This window comes from Salmo salar, chromosome ssa26, assembly GCF_905237065.1.
Source record: "Salmo salar chromosome ssa26, Ssal_v3.1, whole genome shotgun sequence".
Classification (NCBI taxonomy): domain Eukaryota; kingdom Metazoa; phylum Chordata; class Actinopteri; order Salmoniformes; family Salmonidae; genus Salmo; species Salmo salar.
Window position 1 is genome coordinate 1,940,321 of NC_059467.1, and position 26,865 is coordinate 1,967,185.

At 43.0% G+C, this 26,865-nt stretch overlaps 1 protein-coding gene across 6 annotated transcripts in view; it reads right to left on the reverse strand.

The window, feature by feature from the left end:
- ak8 (adenylate kinase 8) overlaps nucleotides 1-26,865 on the reverse strand; it is an 81,006-nt gene that overhangs the window by 40,575 nt on the left and 13,566 nt on the right. For all 6 annotated transcript variants that reach the window (XM_014174828.1, XM_014174826.1, XM_014174825.1 and 3 more), the window contains 5 exons: nucleotides 20,967-21,077; nucleotides 19,593-19,661; nucleotides 6,745-6,826; nucleotides 6,539-6,610; nucleotides 2,932-3,132 (listed from right to left, as the gene is read on the reverse strand). In XM_014174828.1, the coding sequence (XP_014030303.1) occupies nucleotides 2,932-3,132; nucleotides 6,539-6,610; nucleotides 6,745-6,826; nucleotides 19,593-19,661; nucleotides 20,967-21,077 (535 nt within the window). The remainder of the gene's footprint in view (nucleotides 1-2,931; nucleotides 3,133-6,538; nucleotides 6,611-6,744; nucleotides 6,827-19,592; nucleotides 19,662-20,966; nucleotides 21,078-26,865) is intronic.

Sequence of the window (26,865 nt, forward strand, 5' to 3'; positions counted from 1 at the left end):
GTTTCTTATACCAGTCATTTCCTTGAAATGAAAGGAACAAGTGCACACTTGGGAGGAAGGACAGATAATTGGAAACATGTAGCATATGTTCGCGAATGAAAACAACACATTATGTTTGTTGTTGGATCCCTTAGAGTGGTGTTCTAATCTACAGTCATACACCCCAGCTAGCACATAATGTTCTGAGAACCATGTGTTTCTTAGAGCTTGGTGAGAGCGTGGTTGTCCTATAGTTATTTTGCATGCAACCTTCCCACAACTTTCTGAGAATGGTGCAGGATAGTTGCTTGTCTTTGGAACATTCTCAGCACATTTATAGAACTTGACAAAAAAACATTTATTTTCTTGGTATTTCATTACTTTAAACATGTTTTTAGATATTTTAGCAAATGTATTGAAAATTAAATACAAAAATATCCAATTTAAATAAGTATTTGCTATGACACTCCAAATTGAGCTCAGGTGCATACAATTTCCCTTGATATAACTTGATTGGAGTCCACCTGTGGACAATTCAATTGTTTGGAAATGATTTAGAAAGAAACATACCTGTCTATATAAGGTCCCACAGTTAACAGTGTATGTCAGAGCAGAAACTATACCAAGGAACTATACGTAGATCTCAGAGAGAGAATTGTGGTGAGGCATATATCTAGGGAAGGGTATAAAACCATTTCTCGTGTTGACAGTTTCCAAGAGCACAGTGGTCTCCATCACTGGGAAAATGAAAACATATGGAACTACCCAGACTCTGCCTAGAGCTGGTTGTCTGAACAAACTGAGCAACCTGGCAAGAAGGACCGTGGTCAGGGAGGTGACCAATGACCACTCTGAATGAACTACAGAGTTCTTTGGCTGAGATGGGAGAACCTGTCAGAAGGACAACGGTCTCTACAGCACCATTCTGGGCTTTATGGGAGAGTGGCCAGATGGAAGCCACTCATGAGAAAAAAGCACATGGCAGCACACCTGGGGTTTGAAAAAATGCACGGCAAAGACTCTGAGATCATAAGGCAAAAGACTCTGTGGTCTGATGAGAAAGAAAAGTAACTCTTTGGCCAAATGGCAAAGCACTATGTCTGGAGAAAACCAGGCAGTTTATCACCCGTCTAACATCATCCTTACCGTGAAGCATGGTGGTGGCAGCATCATGCTATGTGGATGCTTTTTAGAGGCAGGGACTGGGAGACTGGTAAAGATGGAAGGAACAATTAATGGAGCCAAATACAAGCAAATCCTTGATGAGAACCTGCTTGAGTGCAAACGACCAGTCCCAACAGGTCAATGACCCTTAGCATACAGCCAAAGCAACTCTGGAATGGCTTCAGAACAATAATGTAAAAGTCCTTGAGTGGCCCAGCCAAAACACAGACTTGAATCCCATTGAAAATCAGTGAAAAGACTTGAAGATTGCTGTTCACCTATCCATTCCCTATCTAACTTAATTGAGCTTGAGAAAATCTGCAAGGAAGAATGGGAGAAAATCCCTAAATCCAGATGTGCAAGATGACTCAAAGCTGTAAACGCCACCAAAGGTGTTTCTACAAAGTATTGACTCAGGGGAGTGAATACTTATGTAAATAAGATTTCTGTATTTCATTTTTAATACATTTGCAAAAATATCTAAAAACATTTTTCACTTCGTCATTATGGGATATTGTGTGTAGATGGGTGACAAAAAGATCTATTTAATCCATTTTGAATTTAGGCTGTAACACAACAAAATGCGGAATAAGTCAAGGGGTATGAATTCTTTCTCAAGGCACTGTAAATACGTCACTCATTGCTTCAAGCCACACCTCAACGCACCCACCAAACGGGAGCAAACAAACCTCAGTCTGTTCAAAAACATACAAGAATGTTTTGGGGAAAGGTGTCGTTCAGTACAAACCGTTCTGTAACGTAGCAAACATTCAATCGAACTGAATGCACCTCTGATATTAATGAGTGCTTGTTTCCTTTGAAATGGGGTCTGTTTGAATAGACTAAAATGAACAGCTTTGTATATGTAAAAAAAAAAAATACATGCTAGCTCCATCCTGGTGGCGCAGTGGACTAATTCCATGGATAGAGAACAGAAGATTCTAAATTTGAATTTCACTGATGCTGATGCCTAAGGACATTTATTTCCATTTGTCCAATCTGTGCTTGGAGTTAAAAAAAGTTAACCCAAAATAAGCTAAAAGTCTTATTGAACCAAAAATCTCCAAATAACAATTTTTTTAAATGTTTGACCCCTTTTTCTCCCCAATTTCATGATATCCAATTGGTAGTTACAGTCTTGTTCCATCACTGCAACTCCCGTACGGACTCGGGAGAGGCGAAGGTCGAGTGCCATGCATCCTCCGAAACACGACCTGCCAAGCCGCACTGCTTCTTGACACACTGCTCCCTTAGCCAGGAAGCCAGCCACACAAATGTGTCGGAGGAAACACTGTGCAACTGACGACTGTCAGCGTGCATGCGCCCGGCCACAGGAGTCGCTAGAGCGCAATGGGACATGGACATCCTGGCCGGTCAAACCCTCCCCTAACCCGGACAATGCTGGGCCAATTGTGCCCCACCTCATGTGTCTCTTGTCACTGCTGGCTGCGACACAGCCTGGGAACGAACCAGGGTCTGTAGTGACGCATTTAGCACTGCGATGCAGTGCCTTAGACCGCTGCGCCACTTGGGAGGCCCCCAACCTATCATTTCTATTCTCAGAGTCTTAGTGAAACCTCCCAGGAAAACTTTCAAGGAACCAGAGTGAAACTTTCTCAGAAAATCCCTTCAAACTAAAAATAAAAGTTCCCAGAATATTTTAAAAACATATCGTTTTACCGGTCAGGAAACGTATGGTTTCATTCCCACAACCAATGTGAATCCAAAAACATACTTTCCCACAACTTCCAAGGAACCAAATGTGCTAGCTGGGAGTGGTCTTCTCACCTTGGTCAAATACGTCCACATGCGGTTGGTCGGCATCAATGCCCTTCAGGCAGTTGCGGTAGGTCTTGCGCAGGGCGTGAACCTCGCGATGGTGCTGCATCAGCTGGGCGACAAGCTGCTCTTCTGACACGGTCTTCTGGCGCTCTAACCGCTGCACCACTTCCTTGTCCTCGGGCCAAATGAACGTGACGTGGTACACATCTACACAGGTAATAGAGAGAAGATCAGGGTATGTATTCATCAAGTGTCTCAGAGTAAGAGTGCTGATCTAGTATCAGGTCTCTCCTATCCATGTAACCAAATTTACTATGATCTGAAAGGCAAACTGATCCTAGCACTCCTACCCTGAGACACTTTATGAATACAGGCCCCGATGGCCCCATGACAGGGAGGGTGGGATCTATTTATCTCTTCTTGTTCATAGACTTCATGTTCTAGATATCTCCCCAGTTTTTTTTTATTGAGTTTATTTAGTAAATATTTTTAAACTCTATTTTCTTAAAACTGCATTGTTGGTTAAGGGCATGTAAGTAAGCATTTCACGGTAAGGTCTACCTACACGTGTTGTATTCGGCACATGTAACAAATAAAATGTGATTTGATGAATAGGGCGTTTGGTCACCACGAGCCAGAACAGCTTCAATGCACCTTGGCATAGATTCTCCAAGTGCCTGGTACTCTATTGGAGGGACAAGACACCATTCTTCCAAGAGAAATTCTATAATTTGGTGTTTTGTTGATGGAAAACGTTGTACGAGGTGGCCGCCCCAGAAACTCCCATAAGTGTTCAATTGGGTTGAGATCTGGTGACTGAGACGCCAACAGCATATGGTTTACATCGTTTTCATGCTCATCAAACCATTCAGTGACCACTCCTGCCCTGTGGATGGGGGCATTGTCATCCTATGGGGGAATAGCCATGGTAGCCAGAATAATGACCTGCCCAGCATTTTTATACATGACCCTAAGCATGCTGGGATGTTAATTGCTTAATTAATTCAGGAACCACACCTGTGTGGAAGCACCTGCTTTCAATACACTTTGTATTCCTCATTTACTCAAGTGTTGCCATTATTTTGGCAGTTACTTGTATATCCTCATTGTATATCAGCCTGTACTCCAGAGTTCTATGTTTACTGTATTTATATATATTGACTTTGACAATTCACTAAGTTACATTTTGGGTATCTGTAAATGTACTAGGCGAATAAAGTAATTCTGATAATGTTTACACAGGTACCAATCATTTCGTCACGTTGACAAACAAATTCTGTATGAGTGAAAAATAAAACGTGTTTAAGTATTTGGACAGCTTTGAAAAAAACTGCGAGCTCATTTGCACAGTGCATGTAATTCTACTGACAAAGGCAAAATGAGACCTCGGCACAATGAAAACAGAGATGGCAATTATTTTGATCGAGTACATCCTCACCATAACAAACCAACCTATTGGGAGCTGAGGCTTTCGTTAATTATAGCACGGCTTTGCGATACTCTAAGGACTTGTTCTCCTGGAGAGCTATGGTGGGGATTCAAAGAAATCAAATTGTCTTTGTCACATGTGCCGAACACAACAAGTGTAAACTTTACAGTGAAATGCTTACTTACAAGGCCAACAATTCAGTTCAAGAAATAGAATTAAGAAAATATTTATTAAATAAACTAAAGTCAAAAATATAATTAAAAGTAACAATAACGAGGCTATACAGGGGATGCCAGTACTGAGTCAATGTGCGGGGGTATAGTTTAGTCAAGGTAATTTATACATGTAGGTAGAGGTAAAGTTACTATGCATAGATAATAAACAGCGAGATGCAGCAGTGTAAAAACAATGTAAATAGTCCGGGTGGCCATTTGATTAATTGTTCAGCAGTCTAATGGCTTGGGGTAGAAGCTGCTAAGGAGCCTTTTGGACCTAGACTTGGCGCTCCGGTACCGCTTGCCGTGCGGTAGCAGAGATAACAGTCTATGACTTGGGTGACTGGAGTCCTTTGAGAATTTTTTGGGCCTTCCTCTGACACCGCCTATTATATAAGTCCTGGATGTCAGGAAACTTGGCCGCAGTGATGTACTGGACCGTATGCACTACCCTCTGTAGTGCCTTATATACCGAGCAGTTGCCATAACAGGTGGTGATGCATCTGGTCAGGAAGCTCTCGATGGTGCAGCTGAAGAACTTTTTGAGGATCTGAGGACCCATGCCAAATCTTTTCAGTCTCCTGAGGGGGAAAAAAGGTGTTGTCGTGCCCTCTTCACAACTGTCTTGGTGTGTTTGGACCATGATAGTTTGTTGGTGATGTGGACACCAAGGAACTTGAAGGTCTCAACCTACTCCACTGCAGCCCTGTTGCGGAGAATGGAGGTGTGCTCGGTCCTCCTTTTCTTGTAGTCCACTATCAGCTCATTTGTCTTGCTCACATTGAGGGAGAGGGTTTTGTCCTGGCACCACACTGCCAGGTCTCTGACCTCCTCCCTATAGGCTGTCTCATCGTTCTCATCAGCAAACTTAATGATGGTGTTGGAGTCGTGCTTGGCTACGCAGTTGTGGGTGAACAGGGAGTACAGGAGGACCTAAGCACGCACCCCTGAGGGGCTCCAGTGTTGAGGATGTGTTGTTGCCTACCCTTACCACCTGGGGTTCCAGGATCCAGTTGCAGAGGGAGGTGTTAGTCCCAGGGTCCTTAACTTAGATGCTTTGTGGGCACTATGGTGTTGAATGCTGAGCTGTAGTCAATGAACAGCATTCTCACATAGGTGTTCCTTTTGTCCAGGTGGGAATGGGCAGTGTGGAGTGAGATTGCATCATCTGTGGATCTGTTGGTGCGGTATGCAAATTGGAGTGGGTCTAGGGTTTCTGGGACGATGGTGTTGATGTGAGTCATGACCAGCCTTTCAAAGCACGTGATGGCTACCGACTTGAGTGCTATGGGGCGGTAGTCATTTTGGCAGGTTACCTTCGCTTTCTTGGGCACAGGGACTATGGTGGTCTGCTTGAAACATGTAGGAATTACAGACTTGGTCAGGGAGAGGTTGAAAATGTCAGTGAAGACACTTGCCAGTTGGTCCGCGAATGCTCTGAGTACACATCCTGGTAATCCGTCTGGCCCTGTGGCCTTGTGAGTGTTGAGCTGTTTAAAGGTCTTGCTTACATCGGCTACGGAGAGCGTGATCACACAGTCATCTGGAACAGCTGGTGTTCTCATGCATGCTTTCGTGTTGCTTGCCTCAAAGCGGGCATAAAAGGCATTTAGCTCATCTGGTAGGCTCGCGTCACTGGGCAGCTCGCGGTAGTCCGTAATAGTTTGCAAGCCCTGCCACATCCGACGAGCATCAGAGACGGTGTAGCAGGATTCAATCTTAGTCTTGTATTGACGCTTTGCCACTTAAATGATTTGTCTGTCTGAGGGCATAGCGGGATTTCTTATAAGCGTGCGGATTAGTGTCCCGCTCCTTGAAAGCCAGGTTCAATATGGATGTGGGTTTGTGGTTATGATGTGAATTATAAAAAAAGGAATGTCTCTCTGTATCACTTTCACCCCCCTCCCCTTGGTAGAATCGGGCACTCTGGAATACATCTCCAGTGTTCTCCATCTCCACGTCATCTTACCTCCTGTGACAGGGTCTATTCTCTTGCCCTGACTCCGTTCAATCAGCACTGCATCGGGTGCCTCCAGCAACACTGACAGAAAACACACACATAAACAGTTCCTTCAATACACACACACGCTCACTCACACAAATGCACGCACGTACAAACATAACATGGAAATAACCAAACATAAATGGATAACTGAGGTAAACTGAGGCACTAACCAACATGATTTGGGGCAACTCCAGCCTCCTGTAGGGAGAGGGCCTCCTCTCGTGTCTGAGGTATCCCCTCCAACACCCAACCCTGAACACAGAACAAACAACACAAGCACTAATCAACGTGGCTCAAACTGGGGTCAAAAGACTAGAAGATTTCTCATATAGGACATGATGGGGCAGTTTCCTGAAGACAGATTAAGCCTAGTCCCGGACTAAAAAGCAAACTCAGTGGAGAATCTACAAACATTTTTTCCAGGACTAGGCTTAATCTGTGTCCAGGAAACAGCCCCCAGATGTATTATTTATCATATGTAGAATTATATAAATTGCAAATAGTTCTTCTGATGGAGTGGTTTTCTTTTCTCCTGAGATGACAAAAAATCCAAAAATGATTCTGGAGATGATCATTGCCTGATCGACAAGGCTAGCTCTGTGGGCCCAAACGACAAGGTTAGCTCTGTGCCCTGTGCCCAGTAATTTAAAGAAATATAATTACTTACTTAGAAATATAATTAATATGTCATATGGCATATGACCTTACACAGTAATATGATTACAATGCAATGCATTTCTACTCCACTGTCACAGCAATCTTCGTCGTCAGACGATATAGCGAAATCATCGTCGGAGAACGTGGACCAATACGCAGAGGAGTTAGTGCTCATCATCTTAATTTATTAAATGAATGTGAACACGGAGAAAAAACAAGAAAACAAATAAAGACTAGTGACAGTTTTACATGCAGAATAAACGCAGTGCAAAATACAACTACCCACAACCTACCAAACAAACACACACCTACTTATAGGACTCCCAATCAGAGGCAACTAGAAACACCTGCCTCCAATTGAGAGTCCAGCACCCAAAACTACACATAGAAAAACAAACCTAGAACCTATACCAAAACTAACACACCCCACTACACCACACACAAAACCCCATAATACAAAACAAATATACCTCTGCCACGTCCTGACCAAATATAATACAAATAATACCTAAATATTGGTCAGGACGTGACATCCACCCTATTTCTATTCAGTGGCCTATTTGTTATATTCATCACTTCATTTACACTGTCCCATTCTCTCATTGTGATAAATAGCTGGTTGTTTAACCTCTTACATCTAGACGTTCCGCTAGCGGAACACCTGCTCCAATATCCAATGATGGGTGTGGCGCGAAATACAAATTCCTCTAAAATCCGAAAACTTCCATTTTTCAAACATATGACTATTTTACAGCATTTTAAAGACAAGACTCTCGTTAATCTAACCACACTGTCCGATTTCAAAAAGGCTTTACAACGAAAGCAAAACATTAGATTATGTCAGCAGAGTACCAAGCCAGAAATAATCAGACACCCATTTTTAAAGCTAGCATATAATGTCACAAAAACCCAGAAGACAGCTAAATGCAGCACTAACCTCTGATCTTCATCAGATGACACACCTAGGACATTATGTTATACAATACATGCATGTTTTGTTCAATCAAGTTCATATTTATATCAATAAACAGCTTTTTACATTAGCATGTGACGTTCAGAACTAGCATACCCCCCGCAAACTTCTGGGGAATTTACTAACAATTTACTAAATTACTCACGATAAACGTTCACAAAAAGCATAACAATTATTTTAAGAATTATAGATACAGAACTCCTCTATGCACTCGATATGTCCGATTTTAAAATAGCTTTTTGGTGAAAGCACATTTTGCAATATTCTAAGTACATAGCCCAGCCATCACGGGCTAGCTATTTAGACACCCGGCAAGTTTAGCCTTCACCAAAATCAGATTTACTATTACAAAAGTTTGATTACCTTTTGTTGTCTTCGTCAGAATGCACTCCCAGGACTGCTACTTTAATAACAAATGTTGGTTTGGTCCAAAATAATCCATCGTTATATCCGAATAGCGGCATTTTGTTCGTGCGTTCCAGAAACTATCCGAAATGGTAAATCAGGGTCGCGCGTATGGCGCATTTCGTGACAAAAAAATTCTAAATATTCCATTACCGTACTTCGAAGCATGTCAACCGCTGTTTAAAATCAATTTTTATGCAATTTATCTCGTAAAAAAGCGATCATATTCTGACCGGGAATCTCCTTTTCGGTAAACAGAGGAAAAAACACAAAGACAGGGGCGGCCAGTCCCTTGATCGGCCACTTGACAAAGGCGATAATGTGTTTCAGCCTGGGGCTGGAATGAAGACTTTCAGGTTTTTCCCGGGCTCTGAGAGCCTATTGGAGCCGTGGGAAGTGTCACGTTACCGCAGAGATCCTTTGTAATGGAATGAGATGTCAAAGAAAGACAATAAATGGTCAGACAGGCCACTTCCTGTAAAGGAATCTCTCAGGTTTTGACCTGCCATTTGAGTTCTGTTATACTCACAGACACCATTCAAACAGTTTTAGAAACTTTGGAGTGTTTTCTATCCAAAGCTAATAATTATATGCATATTCTAGTTTCTGGGCAGGAGTAATAATCAGTTTAAATCGGGTACGTTTTTTATCCAGCCGTGAAAATACTGCCCCCTAGCCATAACAGGTTAAAGAAGTTAGACGCTGTCTCTTTATAATGCAGTTAAACCAAGTCCCTGACTGAGACCTTAAGAGACAATAACTCTATGAATAAATATCTGTACAAACAGGGAGAGGAAAACAATTGCCACTTCAAGTAGTGATTCAATAGGTGGGTTAAAATCCTAAACCTTGAAAATGTGGCTAATTATCCAGTTCCTATCCCCAATTTACCATAAAAATAAAACATAAGAAGAAAGAGGCAACCTGCATATCATTCCTTAGACACAAAAAACCTCTCTCTCTCTCTAATGGCCTCCGAAATCCCAGGGCTTACAGCTCAATGGAGCTGGAAAATAAAGACGAGAAAAAGAAACCGGTTCTCTCAAGTGCTTGTTAGGGCCAAATTATTATTTCAATGAATAATCTTCAAATAAATATGTAACTATGGAAAACATTTATAGATCACAGTATTATCAGAGAAGTTATGGGGTGTGTTGCCAAGTTTCCCGGGCCTGTTTGAAATCCGCCTTTGTTTTCCTCTTTGATCTTTAACCACTAATCACCGCTTCATCTAAATAACACACACACGCCTTCCTCCCACTTACTTTCCCATTAAACCTTTGATTGCCTCTGTGGCAGTGCTGTCCAGGAGCTGATAATAGAAGTGGGAGTCCACTTCCATAACCATGAGGAGCATTTTGTAATTGGCTCCTCTGTACTACAATAAAATCACAATGAAAACCAAGACAAACTGGATATACACAGTAGTAGCCTCTTCACTTTAGTAAAATGAAAGTGATGCCATGACTAAGGGTGCATTTGTAAATTCACTCTGGAGTGCCAGAGTGCGCTCATAGTGCGCATTTGTAAATTCAGAATGTTGTCAGATTGTCCATACATAAATTCCTAGCGTTTCGCTCTCGGGCGTTCAGAGCGCACTGGATGCTCTGGCCGAGGAGTAGGGTTGATCCAAGCATTCTGACCTCACAACGGCAGTCAAGCACCCAAGCTAACTGGCTAAAGTTAGCTAGCTTGCTAGCTACTTCCAGACATAAATGAGAGAACACCACACTCTGACCATTTTACTTGCCCCAGCATAGCTGGTTAGGCTGTTTTCATGTTATCCAGAGCGTTGGTGACTGTAACTGAGTTGCTGGCAACAATTTAATTACGCCTTTTTGCCGAGGTTTACTGACACCGGCCATTTCAACGTGGTGTTGAGCCTTCATAAAATCATCATTTATTCTGCGAATTTTATGAAGTCACCCTAAAAACGACTGGATAAAGTGGTAACCACTGTACATGGTTGCAAATGAAAGTGTGTAGTTAGTAAGGTATAGAGAAGTAACAGGGCCCATACAAACAGCAGGTCCAATGAGGAAGAGTGGAGAACAGGAAAAATGTCAGTCTCCAGCCAGACCAGGCCAGTCCAGGCCAGCTCCTGGTAATACCGTTCTACCTCTCCACCACTCCCTCCCAGGGGAGACTAGGCCAGGGCTGTGGAAAAGCAGGGGGAGTCCCTCCCAGCCAGGCCCCAAAAGCTCAGGCCTGATTGAAATTCTAATGAGCTACGTCAAAACAACACCCCCAACTCCCTCCCCCCTCTCCCCAGCACACTCCTCCTCCCTGCCTCCATCACTGGGGTCCCACACAGTGGCTCCCTCCATTCCGTTTCATCCCTACATCAAAAGGGCTCGGCGTTCAGACAGAACCCCAGGACCACAACATCTGCAGTGGGGAGGAGGGAGGGGGGGATGTATCACAGGATGGACACGCATGAAGCAGATGTCACGGGGCGCTCAACAGCAGGCTGGGGGGACGATGTGGGGGAGTGTAGGGGAGCAGTGCTCAACAAGCCGGAGAGAGACCTTAGCAGTCTGCTGTGCTCTGTGCACAAAATAGTCCATGACCCTGGCGCGAAGGCTTGCTAACAAGGTCCTTTTGACAGTACAATCAGCCAATTAGTCACCCTGCTGCTAATCAGATAATTATTGTCTGTGTGTTTTTGTTACTAAGGAGTCATGTCCTGCACGGGACATGTCCCCTAGGAGCTATGCTAGTTCCATTGTGCACTGGAGGCTTTGTATATCTATCTATCTATTATAGGATAGCAATGCAGCACCAATTAAAAGATACTTCGTGCAAAAGTAGATACTACAGTTGTCACAATTGTGTGTAGAGAAGGACCAAGGCGCAGCGTGCTCTGAGTTCGTCGCCGGGGACTCGGGACCGTGGGCCGTCGCCGGGGGTTCCGGACCGGGGACCGTCGCCGGAAGCTCTGGACCGGGAACCGTCGCCGGAAGCTCTGGACCGGGAACCGTCGCCGGAAGCTCTGGACCGGGAACCGTCTCCGGAAGCTCTGGACCGGGAACCGTCGCCGGAAGCTCTGGACCGGGAACCGTCGCCGGAAGCTCTGGACCGGGAACCGTCGCCGGAAGCTCTGGACCGGGAACCGTCGCCGGAAGCTCTGGACTGTGGAGGCGCACTGGAGGCCTGGTGCGTGGAGCTGGAACAGGTGGCGCCAGACTGGTGACACGCACTTCAGGGCGAGTGCGAGGAGCAGGCACAGGACGTACTGAACTGGGGAGGGGCACTAGAGACCTGATGCGTGGGGCCGGTACAGGTGGCACCGGACTAGTGACACGCACTTCAGGGCGAGTTCGGGGAGGAGGCACAGGACGTACTGGACTGTGGAGGCGCACCGTAGATGCAGCGCGTAGAGCCGGTGCAGGATGTACTGGACCGCGGAGGCGCACTGGAGGTCTGGAGCATAGAGCTGGCACAATGCGTCCTGGACAGATGACCACCTTCGCACGGCAAATGCGGGGGGCTGGCACAGGACGCACTGGGCTGTGGAGGCGCACCGGAGACACGGTGCGTAGAACCGGCACACATTGTACCGGAACGGTGACACACACCTCAGGGCGAGTGCGTGGAGGAGACACAGGACGTACCGGACTGGGGAGGCGCACTGGAGGCCAGATGCGTGAAACTGGTGCATATGACACCGGACTGGTGTCACGCTCCTCAGCACGCCCGCTCTGCAGCGCTCTCAACGCCAACACCTCTCTCCGGAATCTTTCGTCGAGTTCCTCACTCGACTCCCTGACTGGCTCTGGTTCACCCCTCGGCTCAGCCGACCACTCCGTGTGCCCCCCCCCCAAAAAAACATTTGGGCTGTCTTTTGGGCTTGCGTCCTGGCCGTGCACCCTGGCGTCATCGTCGTTCCTCCTTCGCTGCTTCCGCCTGTTTCCATGGCAGGCTTTTGTCTCCTGACATTATTTCCTCCCAAGTCCAGGATGTCCTCCACTCCTGGCTTTCCTCCCAGGCCCAGGATCCCTGCTCCTCCTGGGCACGTTGCTTGGTCCGTTGGTGGTGGGACCTTCTGTCATGATTGTGTGTAGAGAAGGACCAAGGCGCAGTGTGCTCTGAGTTCCACATTTTATTTTAGTGAAACTTTACACCCCCCCCCAAAAAAAACAACCAACAAACCGTGACAACAGAGGTGCTACACGCACTGACTCAAAATAAGATCCCACAAACAACAGGTGGGAAAAGGCTGCCTAAATATGATCCCCAATCAGAGACAGCGATATACAGCTGCCTCTGATTGGGAACCATATCAGGCCAACATAGAAATACAAAACTAGAGTACCCACCCTAAGTCACACCCTGACCTAACCAAAATAGAGAATAAAAAGGATCTCTAAGGTCAGGGTGTGACAACATTATTACTGTAATTACCCTACAATGTTACACCAAATCAAAGCTCAATCTAAAAATGGATCTTGAGTATTTGGCAATGGAAAATATCTAAAGCTCACCACATTTGATGAACCAACATTCAATGTTGAGGAAACGTTATAATTACTGAACTATATGTTACTAAAATAGATAAAATTAAGTACATTGGATCAAAACTTTACTTATTAACCTGTTATGGCTAGGGGGCAGTATTTTCACAGCTGGATAAAAAACGTACCCGATTTAATCTGATTATTACTCCTGCCCAGAAACTAGAATATGCATATAATTATTAGCTTTGGATAGAAAACACTCCAAAGTTTCTAAAACTGTTTGAATGGTGTCTGTGAGTATAACAGAACTCATTTGGCAGGCCAAAACCTGAGAAGATTCCATGCAGAAAGTGCCCTGTCTGACAATTTCTTGCCCTTCTTGATTATCTCTATCCATTACAGGGGATCTCTGCTGTTACGTGACACTTCCTACGGCTCCCATGGGCTCTCAGAAGGCGGCAAAAAGCTGAATCGTGGCTTTGCAGGCTCTGGCTGAAAAAAAGTGAGACCTCAAATACCTCAAAAATGCTATAACTTCAATTTCTCAAACACATGACTATTTTACACCATTTTAAAGACAAGACTCTCGTTAATCTAACCACATTGTCCGATTTCAAAAAGGCTTTACAGCGAAAGCAAAACATTAGATTATGTCAGGAGAGTACCCTGCCAAAAATAATCACACAGCCATTTTCAAAGCAAGCATATGTCACAAAAACCAAAACCACAGCTAAATGCAGCACTAACCTTTGATGATCTTCATCAGATGACACTCCTAGGACATTATGTTATACAATACATGCATGTTTTGTTCAATCAAGTTCATATTTATATAAAAAACCAGCCTTTTACATTAGCATGTGATGTTCAGAACTAGCATACCCACCGCAAACTTCCGGTAAATTTACTAAATTACTCATGATTAACGTTCACAAAATACATAACAATTTTTTAAGAATTATAGATACAGAACTCCTTTATGCAATCGCGGTGTCAGATTTTAAAATAGCTTTTCGGCGAAAGCACATAGCCCGGCCATCACGGCTAGCTAATTTGACACCCACCAAGTTTGGCCCTCACCAAACTCAGATTTACTATAAGAAAAATTGGATTACCTTTGCTGTTCTTCATCAGAATGCACTCCCAGGACTTCTACTTCAACAACAAATGTTGTTTTGGTTCCAAATAATCCATAGTTATATCCAAATAGCTCTGTTTTGTTTGTGCGTTCAAGTCACTATCCGAAGGGTAACGCGCGAGCGCATTTCGTGACCAAAAATGTCAAAATATTCCATTACCGTACTTCGAAGCATGTCAAACGCTGTTTAAAATCAATTTTTATGCTATTTTTCTCGTAAAATAGCGATAATATTCCAACCGGACGACGTTGTATTCATTCAAAGGCTGAAAGAAAAAAAATGGAGAATTCTCATGAACGCGCATCTCCAGTGTCACTGTTCCCAGCCTGACCACTAACAAATACTCCTGCTGTTCTTCGCCCAGAGACAGGAGACACGTCATTCCACTTTCTGGCGCCTTCTGAGAGCCAATGGAAGCCTTAGAAAATGTCACGTTACAGCAGAGATGCTATATTTTCGATAAAGATGCAACAGAAGGATAACAAATTGTCAGACAGGGCACTTCCTGTATGGAATCTTCTCAGGTTTTGGCCTGCCACATGAGTTCTGTTATACTCACAGACACCATTCAAACATTTTTAGAAACTTTAGAGTGTTTTCTATCCAAATCTACTAATTATATGCATATTCTAGTTTCTGGGCTGGAGTAATAACCAGATTAAAATCGGGTACGTTTTTTTATCCGGCCGTGAAAATACTGCCCCCTATACCACAACAGGTTAACTGCCGGCCTCAACACATTACGGAAAGAGATTAACTATATAGGAAGTTCTGGGGGCAGGTCATTTGGATACTGGACGGCCAATATATTGGCAGATGCAAACAGATTACCATCTTTAGTGGACAACAGTTCTTAAGAGCTTGAACAAAGAAAGCGGTTTGCGATTTTGCTCATACTGGCTAACCGGCGTTTGAGTTGTGTGGTTGCAATATCAACAGTCCTTTATCTCTGGTACATCTTGGCATGCATCATTCAGGACTAAGTTTAAATTGTGTGCAGCGCAATGGACATATAATGCACAATGTCTCAGGAAGCACTGTCTGGGTTGGCAATACTCTATAAAAAAAACAGTTGGGCCTGCAACCTGGACCTACAGGACATGGTGAAAACATTTCTACACAAAAAAAAGTAATTTTAATAAAAAAGTTTATAAATAGCAGCTAAATATGGTATATAGTTATAGTACAATCCATAATGGAAGGGGAAAAAATTAGGATGGACTGTATTATTTGCCATTCATAGATTGCTTTTACAACTTTTTGTCCAAGTTGGGAGAGAGCACGAGGACGACTCATGTCATGCAGGTTAATCTAGTCTATACAGGACTGTTGTATATTCTAAAACATCAATTGGTAGCTACACCGTGTATAGCTTTGTGAAATGTTAGGCTTTGGGCGAACTTGGACCTTGCAGGGTTCCAGAGAAACTGCGTTACACCAGTGCTAGAGGTCTAGAGTGACGGAGCTCTTTGACACATCCGTGTGGCTTGTACCTCTTTTCACAGAGTTCAACCTCTTTTAAATCAGCAGGAGTACTGCACTAATTCAGTTGTTATTCCACTTCGTTCATTATTACGCTTCCATCCACTTTTCCCTTCTATGATTTCCCTGTAGATTACAAGTCGAAAGTTTTACAAACAACAGCCTCAAGAGAACAAAGAGTAAAAAAGAGACTGAACCCAAGCGACCTAGATGAGGTATGATTAACGTTCCACAATCGCTTTAATTTGAGAGAAAAAAAACTGAAAGAGAGAGCCCACGAAAAACAGCCGATAACGCGTGGAGCTGCAATTAAGCAGACAGGCCTTGACTTCAGTTGTAATGCAACGTGTCAATCACTCTGTTGCTACTCCATTTTTGTGCACGAGATGAAGGAGTGCCTTTGTGTGACAGAGAGACTCCAATCCGATGCAGATCTGGTAAAGCTGCAACAATACTGCTTTGTTGCCTGCGACAGAGAACTAGCCCTGGTTCCTGACTGAATTCTCAGCCGTTTATGCAGATGTACAGGAAAATAATTAAACAAATGAATAAACACCATCAGACACTTAGCCTAAAGGGATAAACAGCCATTACCAAATTAAAAGAAAAAACGAATCACAAACTACAACACTTAAAAGGCGAAAGTTAAAGGATGCCAAGCGAAAAGTAATGTATTCAGCCTAAGCAAAGTTTATAAGAAAAAAAATAGCTGTTTTTTTTCTATTTCCATATTTTTCCACACCACTACAGGGAAAACAGACACTTCAGAGATAAGATACCCATCACAAGAATGGCTGCTGTGTGTTTGATAGTGAGCTTATTGACTGTGTGATAGAGACAGTGTCAGGATTAGAGGGCCTAGGTTTGGGGGTATGGCTGACACTGTTGTGGGTTACCCATGTCACATTAGAGAGGAGAACACAGACTGGTGGAGGCGGGTGACGGGTGTGTGATGAGGGTTTTGCTCAAAGAGTCATCATGTTCTATCACAAGAGGCCCAAATCCCCCTGGGAGGAAGGGGCCGATCCGCTGGGAATGGAGCTGTACACTGGTGTAATTCACATCATTAAGTAAACACATCAAATGAGAAAGGCTAGATAATATACAGGTATTTGTTACTATTAGCATTTGCTGATCCGTTAAAATTCTGTTTATTTCCAAGTGTGTGTGTGTGTATGTGTGTTGGCACAGTCCCAAAGCAGCTAGTCCATAGGCATGTCTAACTGTTGTAATTGAAAGTGACGGACCGAGAAGTACGAGGGGTATGGAAGTCTACACATCTCACATTAGAACTCAGCATCGCTCTATTGATCTTTTCCCATGCCTGGTAACTCATACAAGTATTTTTGGAACTGCACAATCTCATGGACTAGCTACATGTAACTACCATAATAAAGGAAACACCAACATAAACCAACTGGCCAAAAACTTGTTGAATCAATGTTTTTTCACGTCATTTCAACACCAAAAATCAACAGTATGTGATGACATTGAATCAACGTGGAAAGCTAATTGGATTTGCAAAAAGTCATCAACGTAAGGGCATTGCGTATTTTTTTTTTCCACCTGGACTTTTAACCTAAATCCAATGACGTGAATTTTCTGGGTTGATTTCACATTGAATTCACTTTAGTTGACAACTTCACCAAATGTAAATCAAAACTAGACATTGAACTGACGTTTGTGCCCAATGTGAAGTGTCTTAATAGGGCATTGTGCCACCACAAACCGCCAGTACAGCTTCAATGCGCCTTAGCATAAATTCTACAAGTATGTGGAACTCTACTGGAGGGATGCAACCTCATTCTTCCATAAGAAATTCCATAATTTGGTGTTTTGTTGAAGGCGGTGGAAAACGCGGTCTCAGGCGCCGCTCCAGAATCTCCCATAAGTGTTCAACTGGGTTGAGGTCTGGTGACTGAGAGACACACACCCTTTAAACCCCTATGCTCCTTTGAGACCACTATTTCAAAGTCAATGAGATCTCTTCTTCTAGCCATGTTAGCCAAAATAATGGGCACCAGGGCATTTTTATACAGTGAGGGGAAAAAAGTATTTGATCCCCTGCTGATTTTGTACGTTTGCCCACTAACAAAGAAATGATCAGTCTATAATTTTAATGGTAGGTTTATTTGAACAGTGAGAGACAGAATAACAACAAAAAAATCCAGAAAAACACATGTCAGAAATGTTATAAATTGATTTGCATTTTAATGAGGGAAGTAAGTATTTGACCCCCTCTCAATCAGAAAGATTTCAGGCTCCCAGGTGTCTTTTATACAGGTAACGAGCTGAGATTAGGAGCACACTCTTAAAGGGAGTGCTCCTAATCTCAGCTTGTTACCTGTATAAAAGACACCTGTCCACAGAAGCAATCAATCAATCAGATTCCAAACTCTCCACCATGGCCAAGACCAAAGAGCTCTCCAAGGATGTCAGGGACAAGATTGTAGATCTACACAACGCTGGAATGGGCTACAAGACCATCGCCAAGCAGCTTGGTGAGGTGACAACAGTTGGTGCGATTATTCGCAAATGGAGGAAACACAAAAGAACTGTCAATCTCCCTTGGCCTGGGGCTCCATGCAAGATCCCACCTCGTGGAGTTGCAATGATCATGGGAACGGTGAGGAATCAGGCCAGAACTACACGGGAGGATCTTGTCAATGATCTCAAGGCAGCTGGGACCATAGTCACCAAGAAAACAATTGGTAACACACTACGCCGTGAAGGACTGAAATCCTGCAGCGCCCACAAGGTCCCCCTGCTCAAGAAAGCACATACATGCCTGTCTGAAGTTTGCCAATGAACATATGAATGATTCAGAGGACAACTGGGTGAACGTGTTGTGGTCAGATGAGACCAAAATGGAGCTCTTTGGCATCAACTCAACTCGCCGTGTTTGGAGGAGGAGGAATGCTGCCTATGACCCCAAGAACACCATCCCCACCGTCAAACATGGAGGTGGAAACATTATGCTTTGGGGGTGCTTTTCTGCTAAGGGGACAGGACAACTTCACCGCATCAAAGGGACGATGGACGGGGCCATGTACCGTCAAATCTTGGGTGAGAACCACCTTCCCTCAGCCAGGGCATTGAAAATGGGTCGTGGATGGGTATTCCAGCATGACAATGACCCAAAACACACGGCCAAGGCAACAAAGGAGTGGCTCAAGAAGAAGCACATTAAGGTCCTGGAGTGGCCTAGCCAGTCTCCAGACCTTAATCCCATAGACAATCTGTGGAGGGAGCTGAAGGTTCGAGTTGCCAAACGTCAGCCTCGAAACCTTAATGACTTGGAGAAGATCTGCAAAAAGGAGTGGGACAAAATCCCTCCTGAGATGTGTGCAAACCTGGTGGCCAACTACAACAAACGTCTGACCTCTGTGATTGCCGCCAAGGGTTTTGCCACCAAGTACTAAGTCATGTTTTGCAGAGGGGTCAAATACTTATTTCCCTCATTAAAATGCAAATCATTTTATAACATTTTTGACATGCGTTTTTCTGGATTTTTTTGTTGTTATTGTGTCTCTCACTGTTCAAATAAACCTACCAATAAAATTATAGACTGATCATTTCTTTGTCAGTGGGCAAACATACAAAATCGCAGGGGATCAAATACTTATTTCCCTCACTGTACATGACCCTAAGCATGATGGGATGTTAATTGCTTAATTAACTCAGGAACTACATCTGTGTGGAAACACCTGCTTTCAATATACTTTGTATCCCTTATTTACTCAAGTGTTTCCATTATTTTGGCAGTTACATGTCTCCAATGTCAAACTATGGCCTACCTTTTCTTTCAATAAAGAGCTACAAATGTAATGTGTGTGTGTATATGTGTGTGTGTGTTTGCACATGCATGCGTGGGTGCATGCCTTCGTTTGTATGTGCACGCTTACCCGTCGGACACAGTCTATTTTCGACAGCCGTTGCTGAATCAACTTGATCCAAAGGTCACATGGGATTTCCTAAAAAAAACAAATGCAACAACAAACAAAACATTTTAATCTCTTGATTGTCATTCCAATACTCACTTCAAAAGGGACCCAAGTTGCCCTCTGCCTCAGAGTGAATCCAGGCCACATCGCAAACGACACAGGAACAACTACTGTATCTCTGATTGGTCTTCCTCTAGACAGATTTCTCTTATGCTTTCTTATGCTAGATGTGTTGTGGCAACACCAATGGGCCTTTGTGGGGAGTGAATATTGGCTCTGATCTGAGCTAGCAGGGTGTGCTATGAGACACGGCAGGGATGGACTGTGACCAGAAATTGTCCCGGGCACTTCTAATAACACTGCCCCACTATTTTTCCTCAAGGCCCCCACACCGGCACATTTTTTTCCCACAGGGCTCCCATTGTGAAGCCAAAATATGACCATTATATGACAAAATGCCCTAAAGTCAGTCAGTTTCTGCCATACAGCATGCACAGTGTCTGCACATACTCTTTGAAGTGTCACCTAGAGAGAAACGCCAGCAGCCAAAAGTGTGAGAATGCTTGCACAGCTTCAAGAGGAGAGTATATATATATCTGAAATCTCCTGCTAGATAGACACGTCTTCAACCCTCTCCCACTTCCATTACCAGATCACGACTTCAGTACTACTCTAGTAAATATATTTATAAAAACAATTAAAAGTAGTTTCACCTCTACGAAAGACATGGAGTTGTATGTATCGAGTGTCTTCGATCCTAATGAATAGTATTATATGGACAAGTATGATTTGATCCTAGATCAGCATTCCTACCCTGAGGTGCTTTATGAATACGGGCCCTGATTCAGAGACACTTATTTCCTTTCATCTTTCTCTCCACCCTGGCTTTTAAATATAATCATCTAAATAGGCCTTTTAAGGTGCAGTTCATTTTCAAGGGAAGGACCTTGAAAGACTGGAGGGGGAAGGATAATTGAATTATACCAAGAGGACATACTTTTGCAGGCCCTGTGAATTCTTCCTCCTCGTTCTCTTAATCTAACTTATTTCAGATGTGCTGAGATATTTGCATCCACGTAAGTCGAACAACGTTGCCGGCTACTCTTTTTCTCACCTCTTCAAAAGCACAAGAAAGATATCAAAAATACTTGTCATACTTCGATCCAATATTCCATGTGAAGTAAGATCATGGGACAGTGTTATTTCTATCTAATAATTTTCTATTCCACTTTTTTTCTTAAGTAAGGAATGATCATTCAGAAATAAGGTGTCTCTCTAGTTCTTATTGTGTCTCTCTAGTTCTTCACAGACACAATAAAATCACCCAAACTGTACCTGTTGCTTGGCTTTGTATTGTAGTGCCTTCTTTGTTAGGTCAGTGTCTTCCTGCAGAATGTTGCTGTCTGTAATATGGATCACTTGAGTGTGTTCACACAGCTTCCTGGCCTGTGGGGATAAAAATAAATGGCTTCAAAATAACAGGACAAATAGGCTATCAGTTCATAGAGGCTATTTATATAACTTCGCCACCCATGTTGAATTTACCACCTGTTGAGATAGCTATGCTACTCTCTAGGAAAAACATAGTGCAAATAGATGTGGTTCGGTGGTTATATGAATACACGCTGCTACTGTATGATACACTGAGTAGCATAAATATCCGGACAACCAAACCTGGTACAGATGCAGTCTTTTTTGTGTGCACATCACAGCACAGATTTTGACCCAGGCAAGCGCAGCATGATCTGCTGTGATGTGTAAAAAGAAAATATGTAAACCTTGGTGAATACTGTATTCAACCCCCTTGACATTTTTCCTATTTTGTAGCCTTACAACCTGGAATTAAAATAGATTTTTGTGGGGTGTTGTATCATTTGATTGACACAACATGCCTACCCCTTTGAAGATGCAAAATATTTTTTTATTGTGAAACAAACAAGAAATAACACAAAAAAACTGCGTGCATAACTATTCACCCGCCCAAAGTCAATACTTTGTAGAGCCACCTTTTGCAGCAATTACAGCCTCAAGTCTCTTGGGGTATGTCTCAAAAAGCTTGGCACATATAGCCACTGGGATTTTTGCCCATTCTTCAAGGCAAAACTGCTCCAGCTCCTTCAAGTTGGAAGGGTTCCCCTAGTGTAGAGCAATCTTTAAGTCATACCACAGATTCTCAAATGGAAAGAGTTCTGGGCTTTGAATAGGCCATTCCAAGACATTTAAATGTTTCCCCTTAAACCACTCGAGTGTTGCTTTAGTAGTATGCTTAGGGTCATTGTCCTGCTGGAAGGTGAATCTCCGTCCCTGTCTCAAATCTCTTGTAGCCAAACCGGTTTGCCTCAAGAATTTCCTAGTATTTAGCGCCGTCCATCATTCCTTCAATTCTGACCGGTTTCCCAGTCCCTTCCGATGAAAAACATCCCCACAGCATGATGCTGCCACCACCATGCTTCACTGTGGGGATAGTGTTCTCGGGGTGATGAGAGGTGTTGGATTTGCGCCAGACATAGCGTTCTCCTTGATGGCAAAAAAGCTCAATTTTAGTTTCATCTGACCCGAGTACCTTCTTCCATATGTTTGGTGAGTCTCCCACATGCCTTTTGGCAAACACCAAACATATTTTTTTCTTTAAGCAATAGCTTAAAGTGGTCCTATAGACAGATACTCCAATCTCCTCTGAGGAGCTTTGCAGCTCCTTCAGGGTTATCTTTGGTTTCTTTGTTGCCTCTCTGATTAATGCCCTCCTTGCCTGGTCTGTGAGTTTTGGTGGGTGGCCCTCTCTTGGCAGGTTTGTTGTGGTGCCATATTCTTTGCATTTTTTAATAATGGATTTAATGGTGCTCCATGGGATGTTCAAATTTTCTGATATTTTTTTATAACCCAACCCTGATCTGTACTTCTCCACAACTTTGTCCCTGACCTGTTTGAAGAGCTCCTTGGTCTTCATGGTGCCGCTTGCTTGGTGGTGCCACTTGCTTAGCGGTGTTGCAGACTCTGGGGTCTTTCGGAACAGGTGTATATATACTGAGATCATGTGACACTTAAATAAAGTCCACCTGTGTGCAATCTAACTAATTATGTGACTTCTGAAGGTAATTGGTTGCACCAGATCTTATTTAGGGGCTTCATAGCAAAGGGGGTGAATACATACACACACCACTTTTCCATTTACATTTTTTTTATTTTCTTTGAAACAAGTTATTTTTTTCATTTCACTTCACCAATTTGGACTATTTTGTTCATGTCCATTACATGAAATCCAAATAAAAATCCATTTAAATTACAGGTTGTAATGCATCAAAATAGGAAAAATGCCAAGGGGAATGAACAATTTTGCAAGGCACTGTAGACTAGCCTTCAATGTTTAAATGCTTGTTGGGACCATGGGAGGTCTACCAGTTGTAACACTGTTTCAGGTATTGGGCCATTTCTGCTAGCCTTTATAAGGGAAGTGGAAATAAGCCATTTTGGGAAGTCTCTCGAGAAAAGATGGCGGAAGTGGAAACACTGTTTGAGTCGGATGGCGCATTAAAGTTAATGGAAACGCATTAAAGTTAATGGACCGAGACAAACCTCGGTCTAATAATGCCTCGTTCCTTGTTGGACTACATTTCATTGGATAAGGATGTGTTTTTTGGAGACCCTTTTGTGGTCAAGAAGATGGTGGAGGACACACTGGGAAAGGTTGAGTCTATCAAAGTGACCAGGAGTGGTATGGTGTTGATTTATTGTATGTCATAAGAACAAACGGACAGCGCATTGTGTCTCGGGGAATTATCGGAGTATGAATTAGAAAGCTTTGATTTCCTGAACAGGGCACCGGTAAAATGTGTCATCTCAGGCGTCGTGGTGGAAATTGAGGATGAAAATCTAAAGCACAACATACCAGGAGTAGTGGATGCACGTCGAATGAACTGTATGGTGAATGGAAGGAAAGAGGAAAGCCTATCAGTGATATTGCTATTTGATGAAGAGTCTCTTCCGACACATGTAAAGCTGGGGTATATGAGATATGCGGTTAGAGCATACAGCATGCAAACAGACCGTTACAGTGTCTTAAATGTAAAACGTTTGGCCATGTGGCAAGTGTGTGCATACAAAAGAGTTGTGGAAAAGTCAGAGGATACACGGTGCTGCAATTGTGGTGGGAACCACATTCCCAAGTCCCAGGAATGCCCTGTAAGGGTCAAGCCGGGCTGTCCACCAGGTCTCCTATGCAGAGGCAATGCAAATAGCGGAAGGAGCAAATGAGAAAGAAATGGTAATGGATGCCCTGCAGCCTGCAGAAAGTGTTGTTCATCAGTTGAGGGATCCTGAAGTACTGATAGTGAAGAAGGTGGTTATTTCTTGCATTTATTGCGCAGGTGATAAATTGTACAAGTCAACCCCCCCCCAGTTTTGCTTCCCCATAAACATAACAAATGGTATATGAATTACCCTGCAATATAGTGCTGCTGGTAGCACAGGACAGAGGTTATATGCCAGGTGTGCGCTCATGATCTGAGGAGGGGTGAGGGGGGTAGCTACAGATAGCTTCGAAGCTAGTTACGTTTTGGTAGCGGCGCATCCCCCACGCCGCCTGTTGATCAACAAGATTGAGAAGAGCCAGGGCCTAGCACCAGCAGCACAAGGGTAACATCACAACAAGCACCTGCACCTCAATTACCCCAGCCACTAGCACCTGTTGAATCTAACCAAAACTGAACTAGTGGAACCAGAGTTTATTGTGCACATTCTTGCAAAGTGAAATCATAACCACAGCCAGCAACAGCAAATGGACCCCACTCAGTGTTCTTCAAAGGTACAGCGGGCCTTTGTCAGCAATGCCGACTGTGCTGTTGGCAGTGAAACATGATTAACATTTTTGGAGCATCTACAGCAAAGTGCAAATGTGTTCTCCACCCTGAATAACATATTCAGTGAACACAGACTCTGAACAGAGAGCATGTTACATCAATGAAAAGCTCAGATTGTCCAGCTGGCAATTGAGAGGGACCTGACAAGTACATTTAGCCAGGAAGGAGAATGGAATCAGAAACTTCTCATGAGGTTAAAGGCAACTCTTCTAAATGGTAAGCTACAACCTTTATCTTCATTAGCATACTGGTTATTGTTCGGAATTTCAGATGACTGACGCGCCCAAAGTTACTCAGGCCCAGAAGCTAGGATATGCATATACTTGGTAGCATAGAAAACACTCTGAAGTTTCTAAAACTGTTAAAATAATTGCTTTGGGTACAACAGAACTGATATGGCAGGCGAAAACCCGAGGAGAATCTATCCGGAATTATTTTTTGCTGAGGTCACAGGCCATTTCAATGCTAGCCTATGGGAAAAACAAATAGATAGGACCCAGATTGCAGTTCCTATGGCTTCCACTAGATGTCAACAGTCTTTAGAAAGGGTTTCAGGCTTGTTTTTTGAAAAATGAGCAAGTATTTGTAGTTTTTCCAAGGTTTCTCTCATTAGAAAAGTAGTCTTGTTGGCGTGTTATTTATCTTCCCTATTGAACATACTATTCTCCATCTTAAATATTATTGTTTATTTAGATAGAGTACCTGAGGATTAATTAGAAACATCGTTTGACTTGTTTGGACGAACTTTACTGGTAACTTTTTGGATTAGTTTGTATGCATGTTGAACAAGTGGATTTCTGAGATCATTGGCGCCAAACGAAACATACTTTTTTGGATATAAAGAAGGACTTTATCGAACAAAAAAACGATTAATTGTGTAGCTGGGACCCTTGGGATTGCAAACAGAGGAAGATCTTCAAAAGGTAAGTGATTTATTTAATCGCTATTTGCGATTTTGTGACGCCTGTGCTGGTTGAAAAAGTATTTTGATGTGGGGCGCAGTCCACAGATAATCGCATGGTATGCTTTCGCCGTATTGCCTTTTTGAAATCTGACAACGCGGTTGGATTAACAAGAAGTTAAGCTTTTAAATGATGTATGACACTTGTATTTTCATGAATGTTTAACTTCTCTAGGGCCAGTGGGACGATTTCGTCCCACCTACGTAACAGCCAGTGAAATCCCGTGGCGCGTTATTCAAATACCTTAGAAATGCTATCACTTCAATTTCTCAAACATATTACTATTTTACACCATTTTAAAGACAAGACTCTCGTTAATCTAACCACACTGTCCGATTTCAAAAAGGCTTTACAATGAAAGCAAAACATTAGATTATGTCAGCAGAGTACCCAGCCAGAAATAATCAGACACCCATTTTTCAAGCTAGCATATAATGTCACAAAAACCCAGAAGACAGCTAAATGCAGCACTAACCTTTGATGATCTTCATCAGATGACAACCCTAGGACATTATGTTATACAATACATGCATGTTTTGTTCAATCAAGTTCATATTTATATCAAAAAACTACTTTTTACATTTGCATGTGACGTTCAGAACTAGCATACCCCCCGCAAACTTCCGGTGAATTTACAAAAAATGTACTAAATTACTCACGATAAACGTTCACAAAAAGCATCACAATTATTTTAAGAATTATAGATACAGAACTCCTCTATGCACTCGATATGTCCGATTTTAAAATAGCTTTTCGGTGAAAGCACATTTTGCAATATTCTAAGTAGATAGCCCAGCCATCACAGGGCTAGCTATTTAGACACCCAGCAAGTTTAGCCTTCACCAAACTCCGATTTACTATTAGAAAAGTTTGATTACCTTTGGTGTTCTTCGTCAGAATGCACTCCCAGGACTTCTACTTCAATAAAAAATGTTGGTTTGGTCCCAAATAATCCATAGTTATATCCAAACAACGTCGTTTTGTTCGTGCATTCAAGACACTATCCGAAAGGGTAAAGAAGGGTGACGAGCACGGCGCCTTTCGTGACAAAAAAATTCTAAATATTCCATTACCGTACTTCGAAGCATGTCAACCACTGTTTAAAATCCATTTTTATGCCATTTTTCTCGTAAAAAAGCGATAATATTCCGACCGGGAATCTGCGTTTAGGTAAAAAGACGAAAGAAAATAAAGCACGGGGTCGACTCGTGCACGCGCCTAAGCCCATTGTCCTCTGATCGGCCACTTGCCAAAAGCGATAATGTGTTTCTGGGTCTTTGGCTACCAGTCTTTGAGTGGCTTCTCTTAAACATCGCATGCTTCAACATAACAGTTGTTGTGTATATGGCTGCATTTCAGGTAGGCCAAAATGTTTTTACATTTTGTATGTCGCAGTAGTTCGACCAATACCATGTG